The sequence below is a fragment of the Astatotilapia calliptera genome, chromosome 6 (genome assembly GCF_964374335.1).
Source record: "Astatotilapia calliptera chromosome 6, fAstCal68.1, whole genome shotgun sequence".
Taxonomy (NCBI): Eukaryota; Metazoa; Chordata; class Actinopteri; order Cichliformes; family Cichlidae; genus Astatotilapia; species Astatotilapia calliptera.
Window position 1 is genome coordinate 18,315,661 of NC_137427.1, and position 16,183 is coordinate 18,331,843.

The 16,183-nt window shown below is 42.8% G+C and overlaps 2 protein-coding genes across 3 annotated transcripts in view; one reads left to right on the forward strand and one right to left on the reverse strand.

Moving 5' to 3' along the window:
• The window catches only part of grin2bb (glutamate receptor, ionotropic, N-methyl D-aspartate 2B, genome duplicate b), a 136,830-nt gene extending 129,647 nt beyond the window's left edge, over nt 1–7,183 (forward strand). Inside the window, exons 15-16 of one of the 2 annotated variants that reach the window (XM_026170722.2) lie at nt 33–1,026; nt 1,996–7,183. In XM_026170722.2, the coding sequence (XP_026026507.2) occupies nt 33–1,026; nt 1,996–2,402 (1,401 nt within the window). In that variant the 3' untranslated portion in view covers nt 2,403–7,183. Of the gene's footprint in view, nt 1–32 lie in introns of both variants that reach the window. The other variant, XM_026170716.2, reaches the window with a different exon arrangement.
• Nucleotides 7,184–9,810: 2,627 nt separating this feature from the next.
• On the reverse strand, nt 9,811–14,797 carry LOC145429439 (uncharacterized). The gene is made up of 4 exons (XM_080302862.1): nt 14,547–14,797; nt 12,254–12,390; nt 11,889–12,018; nt 9,811–10,323 (listed from the first exon to the last, which is right to left on the reverse strand). Exons 2-4 carry the CDS (start codon nt 12,366–12,368, stop codon nt 9,996–9,998), a joined length of 573 nt encoding a protein of 190 aa, XP_080158988.1. The 5' UTR covers nt 12,369–12,390; nt 14,547–14,797; the 3' UTR covers nt 9,811–9,995.
• Nucleotides 14,798–16,183: the final 1,386 nt, after the last annotated feature.

A 16,183-nucleotide genomic window follows, 5' to 3' on the forward strand; every position in this document is an offset into this window, starting at 1 on the left:
CCTTCCCTTTTCTTCTCATTATCAATCTGCAGGGTATCTACAGCTGCATCCATGGAGTCCAAATCGAGGAAAACAAGTCCACCATAGACTCCCCCTCATCCACCATAAAGAAGAACATGAACAACACTCACTCGAACATCCTGCGGTTGCTCCGCACTGCCAAGGACATGACTGCCGTTCCGGGCGTTAACGGCTCTCCACACGCCGCCCTGGAATATAGCCACAGCGGCCGTGAGTCGGCTATATACGATATCCAGGAGCACCGGCGCAGCCTGGTGGGTCACCCTGTAGACTGCAAGTCTGCGCCACCCTACATGCCAGAGGACAACATGTTCAGTGACTACATCAGCGAGGTGGAGAGGACTTTTGGCAACTTGCCCCTGAAGGACAGCAACTTGTACCAGGACCATTACCGGCACCACCACCCGGCTCTGGGTATGTCCGGCCCCCCGCCAAATAGGCCGCGTAGCTTAGGCAGCGCTAGCTCGTTGGAGGGGGGCATGTTCGATTGCGACAGTTTGGGGGGAGGGGTAGCGCCTATCTTCACCACCCAGCCCCGCCCCTCCATGACTCACAGGAATACCAGTAAATTTGACCTGATCGCTGGCCACACCCCTGCGGATTCCAGCCAGGGTGGGTTCAAGGGCAGCAATGTGTACGGCAGGTTTTCTTTCAAAGGAGGTGCATCCAGCACGGGGCTCATCGGGGGGCATGACAGGTACTGTGGGGGTGGGGGAGGCTCAGGGGGTGACGATGGGAACATTCGCTCTGATGTGTCGGATATCTCCACGCACACCGTCACCTACGGCAACCTGGAAGGAAACGCCAAGCGGCGTAAGCAGTACAGGGACAGCCTGAAAAAGAGGCCAGCCTCTGCCAAGTGCAGACGGGAGCAGGACGAGATAGAGCTGAGCGGCTTCAGGAGGAGACCCCACCACCACACCGTCCACCACCACTTCCCCCACGGGCCCCAGGCACACCGCACGGTCTCACCACCCCTGGAGCGGAAGAGGGGAGGAGGAGGGGGTAATGCTTCACCTTACTTATTCCGCAGGGATAAAGAGAACCTGAGGGATTTCTATGCGGACCAGTTCCGCTCCAAGGAGGGCAAGGCCATGTGGGAGCAAGAGGGTGGAAGTGGTGTGGGCGGTGGTAGCGGTGGTGGTATCTGTAAAAGCTTAGTACCTGTGGAAGACTTCCTCAAAGGTAAAGAAAAGAAATCGGATGGGCTTGGTCCGGTGTCGGCAGGGCAGCAGGCCCACACCTGCTGGGAAAAGGGGGTGTCAGGGATAGGAGGGGGTGGCATAGCAGGGGGTGACTGGGAGTGTCGTAACTGCCACAGTGTGTGCCACCATAGTGGAGGAGGCAGTACTTGTCCAGTTAGTGGAGTTGGGGGGACCAGCAGTCGTCCCAGCTCCGCCACATCCAAACGCTGTGACTCCTGTAAGATTCAGCCGAGCAACCTTTATAACATTAGTGAGGATAACAACATGATGTTCACTGGAGTTAAGGGTAGCGTAGGACCCAGCCAAACACAAACTCAGGCACAGCGCAGGAAGCTAGGGCCGGGCGGGAGGGTGTTACGGAGGCAGCACTCATACGACACATTTGTGGACCTGCAGAGGGAGGGGGCAGGTCGCATGGGGATGGGTGGGGGCGTTGGGGGGCAGTTTCAACAGCCCCGGAGTGTGAGCTTGAAAGACAGAGATCGCTCCATGGAGGGCCCCAGCCCTTATGCTCACATGTTTGAGAGGTATTCAGGTGATAGAGAGTCTCCAATGTTTGGAGGGATAGGCGGGGATAGGGCCAAGGGAGGCTCCTCCTGCAGTTTGTTCCGTGGAGGCGAAGGTGGGTTGCATCGGCGGTCGGTGGGGGAAAGAGACCTGAGGGACAGAGATAGAGCTATGATGGGAGGTGGGGGCTGTGGTGGTGGTGGTGGTGGTGGTGGTAGCAGAGGGGCCGGGACTTACTCCTTGTCTAAATCTCTCTACCCAGATAAGGTGAACCAGAATCCCTTCATCCCAACCTTCGGCGACGACCAGTGTCTTTTACACGGTGCCAAACCGTACTACATCAAAAAGCCACAGACGCAGCAACAGCAGCAGCAGCAGCAACTTCTCAACAACAGCCGAGGAGGAGGGGACTTCCGCAGCTCCATGGGAGCAACTTCCTATTTGCCCGCATCCGCCACAGCTGGGGTGATGTCCAATGTGGCCCCCAGGTTCCCCCAAGAGCTGTGTCTGGGCGGGGTGGGAGGGCCCATGGGGAACCACCACGGGGGCAACAAACTACTGCCTGGGGGCAGGGACACGTTAGGTTTGGGGCAGGGACAGAGACCATTCAACGGTGCCAGCAATGGACACGTTTATGAAAAGCTCTCCAGCATTGAGTCAGACGTTTGAGAGCGAAGACAGTGGAAGAAAGAGAGAGGCGAGAGGGAGGAGTTGAAGTGGGCGAAGAAAATGAGGGGAAGAGGAAAAAGCAGAAACAGCACAGGCTGATGACCTCTCTGCGTGAAGAAAATGACAAGGCACAATTGTGTGTATGTGTGTGTGCGCGCGCGCGTGTGTGCTGTTCTCACTCCACTAAATGGAAAGAATTTGGACAATGCACACAGGCCACTGCCGGCTAAGCTGTGGTGAAGTCCGGCGGGAGACAAGTTTTTAATGAGAAGAGAGGATTCTGGTGCTGCTCCGATGCTCAGTGAAAGATCTAAAGGGAGGGAGGGAGGAATGGGAGGGAAGTAGTAGGGAAGGGGGGGTGAAATCAAATTTCCAGCCTCTGCTCTCGTCACATGCTCTTTGTCTTTCCCTCCCTCCTGCAGCTCCTCAACACCAAAACAAACGTTTTGTTTAGCAACGGAAATACAATCATGAATGAGAAATCAACACTTCTGCTGAAGTAACAGGGTACACTAACAATAACTGTATTGATAATGTTAATAATATTATTGAATATTATTCCAGTGTTTAATGATGATCGGTTTGGATTGTTTTTAAAGTTTATTTATTTGAATAGTTCATGTTACATATTTGTATGATGTTGATTCTTTCTTAGCTTACCAATTTACAGGAGTCTGATAGACCCGATGTCGGTACAGATCTTTTTTTTTGTGGGGGGTGAGGGTGAGGGGGGGTTCCTGTAATTTGGACTCTTCTTTGCTATCAATTCTTCATGTTTTTTGTTTTGTTTTCTTTTACTTTTCTCACTTTTGATTGCTGTGAAGTGTACGTGAAAGGCATGATTTGCTGAGTACATCGTGTGTACTTGGAAAATTTGCAAAGGTCTTTTTTTTCTCAGCTGCAGAAACGACATCATCATACTGATTTGCCGTTTTGCTGTCATTTCTTTCTGCCTGGCAGTTCCAAATGGGTCTCACATTTTGAGCTGGATGTGCCTTAAAGGACTAATACTGATTCTCCATCTATCTTCTGTTGGAAAGACAGATTCACCTGCGAGTAATTAATCAATTGGTTTGAAAACTGAACATCCAAGTCACCATTTCCAATACGAGAGCAGAGTTCGAGGTGTTTAGCTGACTGTATAACACAATGCTAGACACGGAGGAAGCTTAAATTTGCACTTTGATCCCCGACCAATAAAAGAAAGCAGCGGCAGGATCGCACAGTTTAAATGCAGAATCGTCTTCTTGTATTAACGCCACAGTTAATCTAACCACAAGTAATTTTCCTTGAAATCATTTACCTCCACAAGCTTCATCACTCCTCCCCTCCTCATAACAGATGACCCAGAAGTCAACTATCCATTAATCATGTGTAAATCGTATTTAATGTCCTCTTGTTGCTGCCGTGGCGTTTCATTGGGTCTGGCTCAATTGGCCGTGACAGTTTTTCTGTTCAGGACAGGAACATAATGGACTTTCAGAGAGAGGCCTCTGTTTCTGGTATGAGCAGTTAATTTTTTTATGATTACTGTTACAAGCCTTGCCTGCCACATTAGATAGTCACATTTGAGGAATGGCAAGTGGGGTTTATCGCTGTATTGTGCAGGTGTCAACGACCACAGCGGGCTCGTGAATTTTTTTTAATACACAGTCCCACATAATTATCTCATAACTCAGAACAGTGCCACCGCAGTTTAAAAGACACTTTTCAGAGGATCTGTACATTTAAAAAAAAGTTTGCAGTCAGCTTAGCTGAGCATAAAGATTGAAGATAACAAGGGGAAGTAGCTAACCTGGCTCTATCTTGGAATAATAAAATCCACATATCAGTGCCTCTAAGGCTCACTAATAACATGTTGTATCCTATTAGTTTAATTATCTCAAATTGACATAAATACTTTTTCAGAGAGCTTGTAAGCTGTTGCCATGCCAGAAACTTCCATTTTTAGCACATCCAGCCAAAGGTCCAATAAGCTTCTGCCACGGAAAAGCATCCATCCACAATTCAAAAGAATTGCTACTCCTCCGAGAGTATTAGTTAGATTTCAGTGAAATGTGCACACAGTGATCCCCTAATCAATCATCCAGATAGTGCTCAAGGTCAGGGTCACATTTGTAGGGCTCATAAGCCTACTACATCATTGATGTTCTGGTTTATTAGCAAGACAGTGACTACTGTTTTATACTCCTGTTTTGAAGCCTTAATCCTAGTTTTATTGAACTCATCGTCTGTTTTTATTTCTTTCTGGGAGCAGAAGTGACTGTTAGCATGGTGAATCTATTCACTGGACATATAATTCATTGTAGGCATACTGCTCTTTACCTATAAGAGCTCAGTAACATAGAAATAAAATACCACATGGTTTGGACAGTTTGTTACAGCATGTGCTTTCTTTACTAATATTATTAAAATTGCTTCAAAAGCCACAAAAACTGTCAAAATGTCGGGGTTACTGAATTAGCTGAAGTTAACCCTAGCACACAGCTAGTAGCCTAGCTTAGACTAGCCCCTCCCCCTGTGATTCCAAACAGCAAATTATGTGTTGGCTAACTATAAGATTTTATTAAATTTAAATGGATGAGTTATACAAAAGAACCTCTTCCAATTTATAAAAGAAAAAATAAGCTATAAAGACCAAAAACTGTTATTTTTTTAATAAATTTATTTTTTATGTAAAGTCAGCCAACTTAATATGGAAGTCTATAGGGAATTGTTTACCTCGAAACGCCATTAAAGGAACTACAAATCAAATTCAGCTTCATTTTTCAGCCCTGGGCTTGCTGGTTGGTCTCCAGTTTATGCTAACCCAAGCTAATTGACTGTAGCTTCATAATATCAACCTTCTAATCTACATTAGCAACATGTCAGCTTTTTCCTCCAGGTTATTATCCTGCAGTGGACCTGGATATATAATAAATGTACCCCTCTGTGCTCTCGGTCATCCTTTCTACACTCATCATTAACAAATCCCTCAAATAAAACATAAAAAAGAAATCTCAGTATGTACTGTAGCCCTGATTTATCCCTCCACCCGGCCCTAATCTGTTTCACATGCTGAGATTTTTGATGAAGAAGAGAATTGGCCCTCAAGTTCAAGGTCCTGTGTGGATTGTGTCAACTGCAGACTTTTGTAAGGGGGGAAAACAGAGTAAAGAGATGTAGGCGCACTAAAATAAGGTGGGACGCTGTGTGAAAAACACCACCTTTATTATCGATTGACTTATTTTTATGTTGCTAAAAAAAACCCAGGCAGCTTCCAAATCCACATCAGACACTCAGATGATCTCTGCTCTGACTGAATATGAAGGTGAAAACTAAGTTGTGTATTTCCTAAGTTTCCTGCTCTCTCTGTCCTTTAAATTGTATTATTATTCATGAAAAGTATATTCTACTTAAAGTCACTGGTCCAGTTTGACTTGAAGTCATGTTACCAAACCAAATTTTGATATCTACAAAGCACAATCCTGTCTGAATGGATCTAATACTTAGTTTGTAGAACATCCCGGTCAATTTTTTAGAAGACTTTCCTTCCCTTGGTGGACAAGTCAGTATGTATGATACAAGGGTGATGATGAGGGGCGGGGGGTGTCCAGTGTTTGTAAGCACTTGCATGTATACACTTTTCTTTATTTCTGTTTTTTAACTTTCAATTTTAGCCCAAAAAATGTGTGTTCTTGAATGATATTTGGAATTTTATCACTTTCACTGGTACTGATGATCCATGTAGTACTATAGGTGTGTGTGTGTGTGTGTGTTTTTGTAAGAGAAGAGCGATCTAAAAGTCAAAATTTTTCAGTTTCACTCAAATGCCGAATCTGAGTAAAACTTTTCACTATGGTAAAGATAGAAGACACTTTTCTTTTCTTTTTTTTACTGTTAACCTTATATAACTTTCTTGATACTTTGTGGCTCAGTTCTTGCTTTACACACTCGCTGTCACTTAAAAAAAACTTTTTTTCCCTCTCATTTCAACGATTTTTTCCCTTTTGAATATAGCTCATTATTTCTGTTATTGTATGTGCCTGAAAACATACGCTTGATTACCTCTGTGTGTGCTCATATGGGAGACAGAGTGCGTCTGAGAGATATAGCTGTTTGTTGTACATGTACTATAAAGCTGTATGTAAATACTTTACCTCACGCTCATGGACTTTTGATAAAAACCTGTACAAAACAACAGCAGAGAGTACATCTATTTGGGATAAATCTTTCATTCTGAGATCCCCAATGCAGAACTGCTTTTTGTAATGACTTCAGGCCAGGATACGTGCAGTCATTTATTATCACACAGATAGTGCACACATTTAACGAGTGTTGCGTTTTGGGGGTTTTTTGTTGTTTTTTGACCAGTTAAGAAGGCTGTTTTTTTTTTCTCGCGAGGGGAGATCGTAAACCACCGCCAATAATTGCTACCCAGAAAGCACAATAGATTATCTATTGCATTTTTACAGAGGTGTGGTCTCTTTTTTTGTCCCTCTTTAGCTAAATCTTCTGTTATGTTGTGTTTGGTCACAGAGGAGATCGAACAAATCTATTCCCGAGCTGTACAGATTGTGAAAAATGTACATATGTCAAAAAAATCTAGTTCATCCTTGCATTTTTTTTGTATGGAGAGAAATTACTTGTGTGCAGAGAGTATTTCAAATTTGATTGAATATTTAGTAATATTGAAAAATGAGATTAAACACAGTCAATGTGAAAATAAGTGCTGAGAAATATTATTCTTCTGTCTCTTTGGAATAAAAGTGTTAAGTATTAATAAAAAATAAGAAATTTCAGCTGGTTGGTCTTTTCTTTTTCTCCTGCAGTTTATGTGCATGTCTGTAGGTTGACCGTGATGTCACATGAAGGGATCACATTGCTGTGTCCATGTGCGGTCCTGTGACATTATGGCTGCTGCAGAATGCCATCTTTTTTGCTCTTTCATTGCATCTTTTGCTTGTCATTCTCTGTTTTCCAGTGGGAAGAAAAAAACCACAAAGAGGCATGAAAGAGGCAGAGGAGATAAGGAGAACAAAAAATAATGGGAGATATATTGAGGGAAAGGAGAAGTGATGCAAACTGAACCGAGCAGCAGAGATCAAAGCCCCCAAAAACCTCTCTCTCCCCCTCCCCTTACTCTTCAGACTCTCTCTTTACTCTTGTCCAGCAACAGGAGTTATTTAAAGAAACCAGCCGGTTTGAAAATGTACCGATGCCTTGCCTACAGATTTGGAGGGAAGGTTTTTTTTAACAGCTGCAGTCCTGGATGGTTGAACAGAACAAGGTGAGGCATAGGTAGAAATAACCTTTTCATAAGTTAATCAGCTTCTGAAAAAAAAAAAAGGAAAAACATCAGCCTTTTTTTTTTTTGCTTACTTCTTCGATCCCTCCATCAACCCAACAACCCCAGGATGCATTGCAACACATGTAACTACTTCTTGACAATTAACTGTTACCTAGCAACTGGCTCTTTTTGCTGAGATGGGGAGGGGTGTAGAAAGAGAGACGGGGAGGGAGATTTATACAGTATTCCCACGGCATCTTAACTGGATTGGATGCAACAATGCATTGACAATACAGTACCAAAATGGAAAGTACAGCCTGAGCTGAACGCCCACACGTAGCAGCGAAGAGGGAAGGGGGCGTGCAGGGAGAGGAGGGGGGGAAAGAGAGGTGTGGTGGTTTGATATACAGTATGGGGGTGGGGGGATCACTGGTGGAAGATTTAAAAAAAGGAAGGAATTAGCGTGCAGCTGCAAGTTGAAAGTGAGAAAAAAGGGAGAGAATGGACACGCCACCCTGCAGTATGAGATGAGGATGATAAGTGAAGTTGTAGAAGAGGAGTAGGGAGAAGCTGGTTGCTGTAGAAACACTTGGCAAAGTTTTAATGAAGGCATAAAGTTGGCTGTCTGCACTCAAGACGCACACACACGATCACCATACGCAAACAAACATTATAATTATGTTAGAAAATAATGGGCAGCCCCTGCTGGGCCCACGAGGGTCGTTCCTGGACTTCAGCTGAAATAAATAAATAAATGAAGATCAGCCTCCGTGAATCGGTGTAAAGCCGCGTGTGATTACGGCGGCAGACGAGCACTGACACCCTGTGGCAAAAACAGGGCATCCCCCTTGTTGGGACACGCACAGGTACCAGGAGAACAGCCTTCGTCTGCAGTGTTGCAGACGTCCACGCCTCTCACCGTCAGCCCTATGTGTGCGGTTAGGTGTCTGCCTTTCAAAGGTTATTTGTGTAATAAATATAGGCTTGAATATTAAATCAAGTAACGCACACTTAATGTTTCCATGAATAAAATTAGTTGCGCTGTGGACTTATTTTAAGGGTGTATTTTTTCCTGTTTTGGGCATTTAAAAAAAAAACTTAGCCAAATTGTCTACAAACCTCCATTTTTATTATGTCCTCTGCAGGCATGACTCACGGTGAGTTACTCTGGTCTAGAAGAAAGACGGAAACCCCGACGATTTTCATGCTTCTGTTCGATTTCTTACATAAAATCATTATGTAATTATTCTGCTTGTTCCTCCTCACATAAGAACTCCTCGCTCTCCCTGAAATCATTTGTCCATGCCTAGTTACAGATATGTGGGAAAAATAATGTGTCCTTATCCTTTAGATGCTACACCCGACTGTGAACTTCAAGGACTTGTGCTGTCTGCATGTAGACTATCGCTGTGTTGGTTATCATGATAAGCACCTTTATTTCAGTCAAATCAAATAGAGACCCTCTCTTTTTAAAGTGCGAGAGACTTAAAAAAAAAAGTGGGGTGTGAACTTCTTTCGACTTCCTTAAGTGGGGGCATGCCAGAGAAAGGTTTGACAATAACCTAATGAAACAAGTCTTTCTTCTTCTTGTTTTACGCGCACACCATCCTTGCATTTTGCGCGCTGTAATATATTATATTCAATCCAATAAGGAGGTGGCGTGGGAGTATTGCTTCGTTTGGGGGGGTTGGAATGCTCTTTAATAAAAACAATAGGAATCACGTGGCTTAAAAGTGATGTAATGGTTATTTTATTTCTAGACATTGTGCTACTCGTTAGGCATGATTTCTAACCTTTCTATAAATAGCCCTTTGAAAGTGAACCTTAAATAAACATAAAACAGCCACTAACAACAAGAAGATAATTTAGTTGTTGGCTGATGTATTCGGTTTTGTTTAGTGATCAGTTTCTTTAGCTCTCAACCGTCCTTGATAGCGGACAGCTTTTTGGATTATCCCGTCACATTATTTCTGTATCTAATCAATCTACACGGATTAGATACAGTGCGGCTAAAGTAGCAGAGAGCTTCTGGAACAGCAATTAGGTTTGTGTAAGGTTGTTTCCCAAGTTGAGGTGATCCATAAAATAAAAGAAGAGAGAATGAGAAGTGGAACTGATGAGGCAAAAACCGCAATGAAATGGTGATAACAGTTTATTAAAGAATTTTAGTCTCTCACTAATAAAAATCAGAGGTTATATTGCATATGTAGAAACTTTACACTGTTTATAAAGGGATTTATAATTCGTTTCGGTAAACCCAACAAAGCCTCCAACTTTTTCCCTCTTTCCGTCGCACGCCCCCGCCCCCAACTCTGTCCATCCATCTATGTGTCACTCTTGACCAGCTTCACTCCCCTATTCTTCAGGACTCTCACCCGCCTCCTCCTCACCACCCTGCTCCCTCTGGGCGGGCTCACGCTCACTGCGCTCCTCGGGGTGTATCGGGCCAGACTCGCCACCTTCCCTTTCAGGCTGTGAGCCCGCCTGCCTTCCGCCTCCTCCTCCTCATCCTCCCCATCCTCCCCCTGGTAGCCGTAGCGACGGAGAAATGGTTCCAGCGTTGCTAGGCGATGAGAGAGCTCGGCGATGCGTCGGTGCAGCAGAGAGACTTCCCTGAAGAGGTCGTTGACAGACTCGGACAGAGGGCGCACCCTGCAGGAGGAACAGAGGACGGTTAACTTCAGAGGACCGCTCACACATATGGAGCGCTGTATGAAATTAATTATGACTGTGGATAAAGTCTTGAAAGACTTGATCCAAAGCAATCTGTGTGGTTACAGGAGACAAAGGAGGCAAAGACAGGCTGAGGTGAGAGTAAGAAATGCTCCTGTTCGTCTTCAAATTGGATTGGTTTACTCTCTCGTGACTTTTGATGCTCCCAAAATACATTTGTGGGAGTTCATTCATATCTCACTTTAGAATAAAAACTTGCTCTTTTTTTCAGTTCAGCTAAAGTTTAATTTAAGTAATCCAGTTCATAAAATGGTGAGTATATACATAATGCACTGGTGGAAACTTTCTGGGCATATCTTGCTATTGCCTGGTCCATATTGACATGATAGCATTAGACAGCTGCTGCAGATTTCTTGGATTGAGATCTGGTGACTTTGGAGGCCATTTGAACACAATGAACTCAGTGTCAAGAAACCAGTTTGATATGATGTCGGCTTTATGACATGGTGTGTTATGCTGCTGGAAGCAGCATCAGAGGATTGGTACACTGTGGTCATGAAGGGATGGACACGGTTAGCAACAATACTGTCGTGTAAAACAATGCTCAGTTGGTACTAAGGGGCCCAAAGTGTGCCAAATACAGTTACACCATTAGACCACCAGCAGCTACAGCCCCAAACCATTGATACATGGTAGGATGGATTCACGCTTTCATGCTTTCATGATCCTGCCATTGAAATTTCACAGCAGAAGTTGAGACTCAAGCAATGCAAATATTAGCCTTAATTTTACCTCAACTTCTTAGCTGACAGATATGGTCTTCTGCTGAGTTCAAAAGATGCTCTTTTGCATATACTTTGGTTGTTACGAGTGTTTATTTGAGCCACTGTTGCATTCCTATCAGCTCAAAGCAGTCTGGCCATTCTCCTCTGATCCCTGGCCTCAACAGGACATTTCCATCCAGAAAAATGCTACTCACTGGATATTTGTTCTTTTGTGCACCATTCTCTGTAAACCCTGGAGATGGCTGTGTGGGGGAAAATCCCAGTAGATCAGCAGTTTCTGAAACACTCAGACCAGCCATTTGGCATCAATAACCGTGCTTTCAAAGTCACTTAAATCACCTTTCTTCCTCATTTTGATGCTTGATTTGAACTTTATCAGGCCACCTCGACCATGTCTACGTCCCTAAATGCACAGACTTGATTGTCTAGTTAGAGGTTTGCATTAACAAGCAGTCAACAAGCAGGGCATTGGTGTACCCTACAAAGTAATGGGAAATGCGTTCACATGGTCTTAATAAAATATGAAATCTCCCAGGCTGACTAAAACAAGCCTCAATAAAAAGAAAAAAACACAGAGTGAACTCTTCTTGCCAACAAACGATGCTGAAGAAATAAACATTTGCCTTAAAAGCAGATACTGTTAAACAGTAGTCATCTAATCACATAAAAGCGCCTCTTTTGTCTAATCCTCAGAAACTGAGTAAACAAACCTCAGGCTGATTAGACATCATGATGATGGGTGATAAAGGTTAGGCCCACCTGGAGTAGTCGGGCAGCAGCGTGCTGGGCTGTGAGTGCAGCAGAGTTTTGATCTCACTGAAGATGCGTTTTCCCCAGGCATCTAAAACTCTGGTCACACTGCGCACTGAGGCCACATTCACGCTCTGAGCTGAAAGCGAAGCGTGACACCATCAGGCTTCAATTTATGGAACAACAAAACATCCTGTATGAATCATGAAAATGAAGAAAGCGTGTGCTTTAATTGTTCAAGAACTGTTTCTCTGAAGTGTCTCGGATTGCTGCGTTTCATTCAGCTGCCATAGCTCACGGCTTCAAACGCACAGTGATTTACGGGCTCCGTATCTCCAAACAGAATAGATCAAACACAGGCTTGTGATTTATACCTCCCTCTCTGTAGTTCCAGTACCCGTAATCCACTTCATTCTCCTCCTCGGCTGCATAGGCCCCAGTTGCTGTGGCAACCACCATCAGCGCCATCAACAGAGAGTGAGGGCCCATGTCGAGCAGATACACGCTCCCCCTTATAAAAGATGAAGAAGAAGAGAACAAATGTGCCTGTGTCAAAGTTATTTTTCAAACCAACCTTTTTTTCCCCTCCTTGTTTTTAAAGCAGAAAAAAATGTGTTTACATCGCCGACAAAGATGTGTGGAAATCAAAGCAACTTCATGTGCCACTAATTAGTGAAAAGGCGAGCATTTTTTTTGTGTGTGTGTGTTTTGCCAGTGCGATGTGCAACTTTGCTACTGTTTTTGTTTTATTATATTTTACTTTATTGTCTCAGTTAGGACAATTTCTTGGAATCTGCCCGTGCTAAGACTAATCACTGCTTAAAAAATGGAAAAGTGATCAAAGAAAATTTGTTGATAAAGATAGACGTAGCTTCTGAGTACAAAAAGTAAACCAAATCAAAAGTGTCTTAAACATCACTTCTTTCTAATGGCCAGCAGGAGGCGCCTCCTCTGTTTGGAAATCATAGTTTTGTATAGAAATCTTTGACAAAATAAACAGACTACTCCCGCTTGTTTAAAACTGCCCTTACTAACCATAATCTAAGCTATTTTAGGTAAATTATGTCCCCGTTCAGCTTCTCTGTTTCTCTGTGAAATGATCTGTCCTGTTTGAAAACAGTAAAAACAGTACAATGCTCAGCTTCAGGCATAGTGGGACTTCGCCAGCTACTAGGCTGACTTTGCAGTGGCTATGTGCATCTTTCATATACAGTCTTTGGGTCAATTGGCACACGTGTGCCAGTAATAACTGTTACTGTCTTAGTAAATAAAAGACATCTTTCACTTAAACTGTAAGAAATAAATGTGTATAATTATGAAAAAAGTTAGCTCATTGTAATTATTCTGTAACCCTCCTATAATAATTTTGAAGCAAAATGTTTATGTTAATTCACAGAAAATGAAATTATTTTTTTAAAATGTATTTATTTTACTTTTTACTTTGGAGGCATACTGATGAAAAAACAAATAATAAATAAATATACAAATAAATGAATAAATAAATTACTATATGCAATAGTGAAAAAACAGGAACAATTCTGTCATTTGATTGTTTATCTATTACTTCATTCCTTTGTTAGAGTATGAATCGTGGTGGGGAAGGTCTTTATCAGTAGGAAAAGCTGTATAATATAAAATACAGTCCAAAATTATGCCTTTCTTCATATATTCCAAAGCTTTCCAGTGGACCAGCTTGGAGTCTTTCCCAGGCCAATTTTGGCCCCTGGGCCTCCTGTTTGACATCCCCGGTATAGAGTTTACCAAAAAGCCTTAGAACCTGGTACTTTATTACCAAAAAATACAAAAATGTTTGTGAGTATGACTGATAGCTCAAAGCATAAATGCAATGCGACTTCACTTCTTGTCTGGCAGCTTTATCTCCAGCCTTTTTCATAAAATCAAACTATGGATGTTTCGACCACAGCTTGATCCGGTGAGTCCAACAGCACCTTATTTTTGGTTAAAAAGATCACTGGTGGGGTTAGAAAGCTGGAGACTCGTGTAATACTCCCAGTCACTGTGGCAGATCCAGGATCCACAGAGGGAAAAAGAAGATGTGTAAAAACACTTGTACGTCTCTGCTTTCCCTCCAATAAAACCCCACTGATGACAACACAGCTACTTGATAATGGGGCAGGATGCGAACCAAAAAAATCTTGTTCCCTGTCGAACTGAAGGGATGAAGAAAACAGGCTTTTTCCAGTTGGACCTGTCTGTGTGTGTGGAGAGAGCAACAGCAGTTCAGTTAGGAAAAAGAAAAGGAAGGCAAGTTTTTGATTTTTAGAGTCCAGTTTTAATGGGGAAGAAAAGAGAAATGCTAAAGGCAGGCGACCCAGAAAACCAACCAAGCAAAGGGAAAAGCAAAACATCAGCACTGCATCCATATGACAGATCTGTGAATCATACTGGACAGTAATAAGTCGATGACTCACTGCTGAGGTATTGTAAATGTTCTCAGGAGGTCTGAATTTGGAGGCTGATCAAAGGAGGAGTGAAAATTAACCGCACAACAGCACCACGCAAACCAGCCGTCACCTGTTATGATCATGGTTTGTGGCTGTGCTGGAACAAAAACACTTTGCAACTTTGCAAACTAATGCCGCAGCGGCAGAAGTATCACAAGCTGGGAGCTGTTTCGGAAAAATAAGCAAATGAGCCGATACTCACGACTTGAAATGATGATGATGCTTTTAAGACTCAGCAGGAAGTCCTTCTCCCTCTCCCATGCGGTTTGAATACCAGATGTCTCTGCTCCTCTCGCCTCTCCACCCTGTCGCTGCCACGGTCCCTCTACTTACTTCTTCTCCCTTCTCTCCTGTTTTCTCCGACGCTCTCTCCACCCTCTTCTCCCAGCTTTGGGATAATTAAGAGAAGAGTGTGCGGCAGGTCCGGTACAGAGCTCTTTTTAAAACAAGTTTAGGGTTTGGGAGCTGTGCTAGCTTTTAGACCCCAACACACGCCCACCTCCAACTCTCTCTCTCCCTCTCATGCATATCACATGCAGACAAATTCTGCAACCCAGCTGCTGCCAGATGTGTGGCACATCCTCTTCTCTGAGATGTGATTTACCCCGTACTCCTTCTGTCTCATCTTCAGCGTGGGTATATGTATATTTGAGACTGTAATCTCACTCTGCTGGAGGATCACATCTCTGCACCGTGGTCTCCTTAAAAATGTTACAAATCCTTTTTATCTGACCGTTTAACACCTTCTGCCCTCCACACAGCGATATTCAACTATAAGAAGCAACTGCTGCTAGTATTTATGTCAGAAACAGAGAAACAAGAGAAACATCTTTTACTTTTCTAGTAAACTTTAATAGAAAACCTGCATGTTTACTCTACACTGTATTGTAGACCCACTTACTCTGTAAATTAAGAATAAATATACAAAATATAATGCATTTTTAGAGGTTAAACCAACTAACAATATATACATAACATGCATTAGTTTGTTTTCTTTATTTAATATGTTGAAGAATATTTTCTCTGTAATTTGTTTGATGTTCATCCTCCAGCGTCTCTAAAATCCTCTTACAGTCATAATAATAAAATATGTATATTGTGAAGAAATAGAAGCTGTTATCTGCATGCTAAAAACACAAATGAAAAATAATTGTGGAAAATGTTGCAGTAAGTTAAACTGAAGTCATTTTGACTTCCTCTATGTAATCTGATTAAGTGCAGGAAAGTATTCAAGTTCTGTAACACGTAACGTTAAGTATAGATAAATCCATTTAAAGCGAGCATAAAGTATAAGCATAAAATATACTCCAATATGTTTACTAATACTGTGCTCATAAATAATTTTCCCTTAAACTTTGAGATAAAGATTCAAATGATTTAACATTAACAAGTAAATAAGGACTTATAATTGTTGTTTAATCACCCATTAAGGTTTTTAGACATGATCCGAAGAGCCTGCTGAAGTTCACACTGAGCATTGGAATGGGGAAGAAAAGCGAACTAAATAATTTTATTTCATATTTCAGAAACTCCATGTAGATTTCTGCTGCAGCAAACAGATAGTTCGGGCAGAATTTGGTGGAAACAACATGAAAGCATGGATCCCTGTGTAAACATTTCACACTGGTGGTGTTGTCATGGTATGAAGAACATTTATCTGAGTGGTGGCTACCACAGCCTACCTGAGTGTTGTTGCTCATCATGTCCATGTCTTTATGACCACAGTGTACCCAGCTTCTGATGCCTGCTTCCAGTAGGATAATGCACCAGTTCACAAAGTGCAAATCATCTCAACTTGGTTTCTTGAACATGACATCAAGTTCACTTTACCCAAACGGC

Excerpts from the sequence above, each read along its gene's own strand:
- LOC145429439 (XM_080302862.1), bottom strand. The coding sequence starts at position 12,368 with ATGGGCCCTCACTCTCTGTTGATGGCGCTGATGGTGGTTGCCACAGCA. Across the intron at positions 12,019-12,253 it reads CTGGAACTACAGAGAGGGAG|CTCAGAGCGTGAATGTGGCC; the intron begins GTATAAATCACA and ends CTTCGCTTTCAG. Across the intron at positions 10,324-11,888 it reads CTGCTGCCCGACTACTCCAG|GGTGCGCCCTCTGTCCGAGT; the intron begins GTGGGCCTAACC and ends TTCCTCCTGCAG.